Source organism: Lolium perenne, chromosome 4 (assembly GCF_019359855.2).
Source record: "Lolium perenne isolate Kyuss_39 chromosome 4, Kyuss_2.0, whole genome shotgun sequence".
In the NCBI taxonomy this organism is placed as follows: Eukaryota; Viridiplantae; Streptophyta; class Magnoliopsida; order Poales; family Poaceae; genus Lolium; species Lolium perenne.
In genome coordinates this window covers 231,015,650-231,021,423 of record NC_067247.2, presented here as the reverse complement: position 1 = coordinate 231,021,423, position 5,774 = coordinate 231,015,650, and the positions used below count along the sequence as shown (strand labels likewise).

Here is a 5,774-nt window from a genome sequence, read left to right as displayed (position 1 = left end):
TTTTTGTAATGGCATATATGCAACATGTGGAATTGAGAGTGGCATGAAACCATCTAGTGAACCACACATGTTTGGCACATAAGTATCTATTATTTTATATAATTAAAACACAAGACAAACGATGGTTAAGATTTAGCGAAGAAAAATAAATGGCCAAGTTTTAAATCGGTATGTATATATCTCCCACAGAAAATAAATAAATCACGGCAAGAGTTCAGATATAGCAAAGATTAGGCGCGGTAGAGGGCTCTAGAAGCGGCGGCCGGGACGATCTATTTGATTGTGTAAGAAAAGAATCATCAAGGGATTGGCTAGGGCACGGCGCATCCGGCGGTTTCCATCACCAGCATAACATTGGATTGGACTGGGCAAGAGTTTCATCAGTCCAGATCGGACTGGTATAGGAACGATAGATCTGAGTAATAAAAACAACCCAATCCATGGATGTGATCCCGCACAGCTCGGCGAAGCAATTCGACAAAAAAGCAAGGTCTTTCGGTGTTTCATCCCACTTGGGCACATGCGACCACGCTGCAGCGCCATGTTCGTTGCCGTAGAGCGTACCAAGGTTGCTCGATGTTCCTTGGTTCCGGAGGTCTTTGTCTGCTCGATCCGCAACACAAGTGGAGATGCCAACCAGGGCAAGCGTCCTGATAAGTCCCAACCAGACTGGTATAGGAACATCAGAGTAAGAATAATCCACGTACGTGACCCCGCACAGATCGGCGAAGCAAATTCGACAACAAAAAAGAATGCTTCCGGCGTTTCATGACACTAGGGCACAAGCGACCACCTCGCGGCGCAGTGTTCGTCGCCCTAGCACGTACCAAGGTCACTCAATGTTCCCTAGTGCCATGGGTTGGCTCTGCTCGATCAGCATCACGACGGGAGATGTCACTGTTTATAGCTGTGTGTCAACGACCAGCCCCTAACTGACACAAGCACAAGCTCATCTACTGAAGACACAGCGCCTGGGCCAAGAACTCCAAGGCCCAAGAGACAGAGGTGGGCTCCTAGCTGGCTCGCTGCCGAAGAATGGACCCAGTGAGGCCCGACTTCCTGTGTGAGCTGCCGTGAGTGCTATTTGAGAGAGGAACGAATTAAGAAGAGAGTTGGCTTGTAAATTAAGAAAGAAAGGACCGGCTGATGCCGTGTATGAACTGGCTGTGAGGGTGGATGGGTGGAATACAGCCACAATGACTCAATTCGCCAATTCGTGTGTCCCTTCCTGTGTGATTTCTCTGTAGGATCTAGTAGATGCTTACAATTGGTATCTAGAGCCTCTTCGATCCCCGTTAGATCTGGATTTTCCCACCCACCTCCATGCAACCCGTTTTTCCTCTCGCCGCCGCTCCGAGGTGATGGAGAGCTTGTCGCTGGAGGCCAAGGCTCTCTACGAGCTCGTCAAGGCCGAAACGACGGAGGCGTTTGAAGCGCGTTTCCTGGACTACAAGAAGGAGCTGACGGTTGCTGTTTGTGAGTACGTCACGGACACAGGCAAGCAGATCGAGACCATGAACAAGGCGGTCGACGGTGTCCGGATCTCGGTGGCCGCTGACCTGGAGGCGACCAGGGCGTCCATCGGCACCGATCTCGACACAATCAAAACATCTCTCGGGTCCGAGATCGCCGCGCTCGCTGCTGCGGTGGAGCGAATTCCGCGGCCGAATCCCGGCGCGGAGGCGGATCGACCCTCAACTTCACTAACGAAGGAGTTGGGAGGGGGCGCCGCCGGCCCAGACGGGCACCACTTCGACAACTGTAACCGGGGACCGACTGATGCCTCGCACTGGTTATCCCCGGTCGGAGGTATGAACCCTGGCCGGAATTTCTCTAATCCATTCACTTCTGGACCGCGCCTTGCTACTGAAACTGATACACATGTTCATGCATCACCCGTGGACCTGCCTCAATTTGATGGAGCCAATCGAAAATTGTGGCAGAGACCCTATGAGGAGTATTTTCAGCGTTGGCAGACACCATCAACACTCTGGGCGTCGTATGCATCTGGTCAATTCTCAGGAGCAGCGGCGACATGGTTGGAAGCGTTCCTAAATCAAACAACTAACCCAAGCTGGACAGAATTCACAGCTGCAGTTCATGCTCAATTCAGTCGCAATCAACACCAGATTTTGGTAAGGCGCTTGTTCCATATCTCTCAGACAAGTACTGTTGAGGACTATGTGACTAGATATTCAGAGTTGATGGACCAAATTGCTGCCTATGAATCTCGGCCTGATCCGTTGCATTATACCACTCGCTTCCTGGATGGGTTGCAGCCAGCTGTTAGAATTTTGGTAGCTATACAGCAACCGAGGGATCTCGACACCGCTTATAATCTTGCCCTATTGTATGAGGAGCTCGCCGATGGTTCCAATCCTCTTAACACAACACCACCTTATACTGTGCCAGCTAGGCGAGCTCTGCCGGCATTACCACCGCCGCCACCTGCAAAATGGGTGTCACGCACCGTAGAGGAGAAGCGTACAGCGGAGAGTCAGAAACAGTCGACTGATGAAAAATGGCAAACTCTCAAGGCCTATCGTCGATCCAAGGGACTCTGTTTTGTGTGTGGGGAAAAATACAGCAGAGATCACCGCTGCAAGACCTCCATCCAGCTGCATGTTGTGCAAGAAATGATAGACTACTTGCAAGTATCAGAGGACAGTGACTGTGAGCAACATGAACCTGAACTTGAACTGAAATCTGGTGAAACTCAGTTGATGATGATCTCCTTAGCAGCTCTGGACACAAGCATGTCAGCGCCTAAATCTATGCAGTTGCAGGTAATGATACAAGGGCAACTCCTCTTATTCCTGGTGGATTCTGGTAGCTCTTCCTGTTTCATTGACACAAAAAGGGCACAACATATGTCAGGCAAGTATCCCCTAGCCCTGTCAGTTCAAGTGAAAGTGGCAGGCGGAGCCTTATTACAGTGTACCCATTGCTTTCCGGCGCTTGATTGGTCAGCAGGCGACACAGTGTTCATTGATGCTTTCCGAATTCTAGACTAACGAGCTTAAGATGGCATTATGGGCCTTGACTTGTTAGCTAACTACACCCCGATGAACACACAATGGGACAAGGGCTGGATTGCCATTTACAAGGACAACAAAGCGTGGTATTACATGGGGATGGGCAACAATATTGTACACATGCTATGGTCGAGCTGCATCTTATGCACGAAGCTGTGCAAGAACAGAAAGCGGTAGTGCCTCCTGAGATTGAAAAACTGTTGTCTGAATATGCTGCAGTATTTGAGGCTCCCACTGGTCTGCCTCCTAGGCGCCAATATGATCACCATATACCCCTTATTCCTGGAGCCAGACCCATCTTAGTTCGGCCTTATCGCGTCGCACCAGAATTGAAAACTGAAATCGAGAAACAGATTAAGGAACTCCTGGACCAAGGCGTGATTGTCCATAGTAGCAGCGCATTTGGATCGCCAGTCCTCCTGGTCAAAAAAGGTGATAAAACTTGGCGACTTGTGGTGGATTATCGCCATCTTAATGCTTTGACGATCAAAGGAAAGTACCCATTACCAGTGATTGACGAGTTATTGGATGAACTCTCTGGGTCCTGGTGGTTTTCTAAATTGGATTTGAAGGCGGGCTACCATCAGATTCGACTGGCGCCCGGTGAGGAACAGAAAATAGCATTCCAGACACACAATGGGCATTATGAGTTCCGTGTCATGGCATTTGGCCTCACCGGCGCGCCTGCGACATTTCAACATGCCATGAATGCATCGCTGGCGCCGGTCCTTCGGAAATTTGCATTGGTGTTCTTCGACGACATATTAATCTACAGCGCCACGTATTCTGAGCACCTAGAACATGTTAAGGCAGTATTGGATATTCTTCGCCGTGAAAATTGGCAGGCAAAGATGTCGAAATGTGCATTCGCCCAGAAACAAGTGGCATATCTGGGACATGTTATATATGCAGCAGGAGTGGCCACAGATGACACCAAGATACAAACAATACGTGATTGGGTTCAGCCTACTAATCTCAAACAGCTCCGTGGATTTCTTGGCTTGTCAGGGTACTATCGGAAATTTATCCGTCATTATGCAGTAATCAGTCAACCATTGACATCTCTACTCAAGAAGGGCACTCTTTTCGTGCTGGTGATGCTATCGAGCGCCTTCCGAGCACGAAACAAGCCTTGATCTCAGCGCCGGTTCTCGCTCTTCCTGACTTCAGTCAACAGTTCATCGTCGAGACAGACGCTTGTGATGTGGGTATTGGAGCAGTTCTTTCGCAGAAAGGGCACCCTTTGGCTTACGTGAGCAGATCGTTGGGTCCTCGAAACAAGGGTTTGTCGGTCTATGAGAAAGAGTACTTGGCAATATTACTTGCAGTACAACAATGGCGTTCATACTTGCAAGTGGGGGAGTTTGTAATCAAAACATATCATAAAAGCTTGACGCACTTGACTGACCAACGACTGCATACTGAGTGGCAGCAAAAGGCCCTAACTAAAATGATGGGGTTACAATACAAGGTGATATACAAAAAAGGTATTCACAATGGTGCCGCTGATGCTTTATCAAGGAAGCCTCCACACAGCTCCCATCTCTTTGCAGTCTCTACAATTGAGCCAGCTTGGCTGACAACAGTGCAAAGTAGTTATGTAGGGGATAAGTTTGCTCAATCTACACTACAACAACTAGCTATTGATCCAACGGCAGTAGAGCATTACACATTGAGCAATGGCATCTTGCGATACCAAGGGAGGATTTGGGTTGGTAATGATGTGTCCTTGCAGCAACAGATTGTTTCTGCCTTCCATGACAGTCCACAAGGAGGCCATTCAAGATTTCCCGTGACCTACAGGCGTCTGATTTCGCTCTTTAAGTGGCCCAAAATGAAAACAATGATAAAGGAATTTGTTCGCTGTTGCCATATCTGCCAACAGGCGAAACCGGAGCGCATCCACAAGCCCGGGCTTCTCCAACCATTGCCGGTTCCATCTGAGCCATGGGAAGTTGCAACTATGGATTTCATCGATGGGCTGCCACCGTCTCGGCAATTTAATTGCTTGCTTGTGGTGGTTGATAAGCTAACTAAGTACGCTCATTTCATTCCCTTGAAGCACCCATACACAGCGTCACAGGTTGCAGAAGCATTTGTCGACAACATCTATCGCTTGCACAGTCTTCCTCTGTCGCTAGTTTCTGACCGTGATCCAGTCTTTACGAGCAACTTCTGGCAATCAGTATTCCGTGCTACTGGTACCCAATTGAAAATGAGCACTGTGAACCACCCCGAGACTGATGGGCAGACCGAGAGGGTCAACCAGTCGATTGAGTGTTACCTCAGGTGTTTCATTAGCGCTAATCCACATCACTGGTCCAAGTGGATCTCCCTTTGTGAATTTTGGTACAATACGAACTGGCATGCGTCGCTGGGCAAGTCCCCCTTCGAGCTCTTGTATGGTCGGAAGCCTAGGTACTTTGGGATAACCGCATCTGATTAGATTGCATCTCAGGATATCCAAGCGTGGCTGGATGAGCGCTCACTAATTCTGTCATCTGTGCGCCAACACTTGTTAAGGATGCAGCAAAGAATGAAAAGCCAGGCGGACAAAAACAGAACAGAGCGCAGTTTTGAAGTGGGTGATCAGGTATTCCTCCGTCTCCAACCCTACATCCAACAATCTGTTGTCAGAAGAAAGAACCATAAGTTGTCCTTCAAGTTCTTCGGCCCCTATCAGATCCTCGAGCGCGTTGGCGTTGTGGCATACAAATTGGACCTACCAAGTTCTAGTCG

The 5,774-nt window shown here is 49.0% G+C and overlaps 1 protein-coding gene across 1 annotated transcript; it reads left to right on the top strand.

The window, feature by feature from the left end:
• The first annotated feature begins 1,361 nt into the window (after window positions 1-1,361).
• LOC139839299 (uncharacterized) lies at window positions 1,362-5,481 on the top strand. Its single transcript, XM_071829342.1, has 3 exons — window positions 1,362-2,877; window positions 3,255-4,129; window positions 4,921-5,481. The coding sequence occupies exons 1-3, from the start codon at window positions 1,362-1,364 to the stop codon at window positions 5,479-5,481; spliced, it is 2,952 nt and encodes a 983-aa protein (XP_071685443.1).
• Window positions 5,482-5,774: the final 293 nt, after the last annotated feature.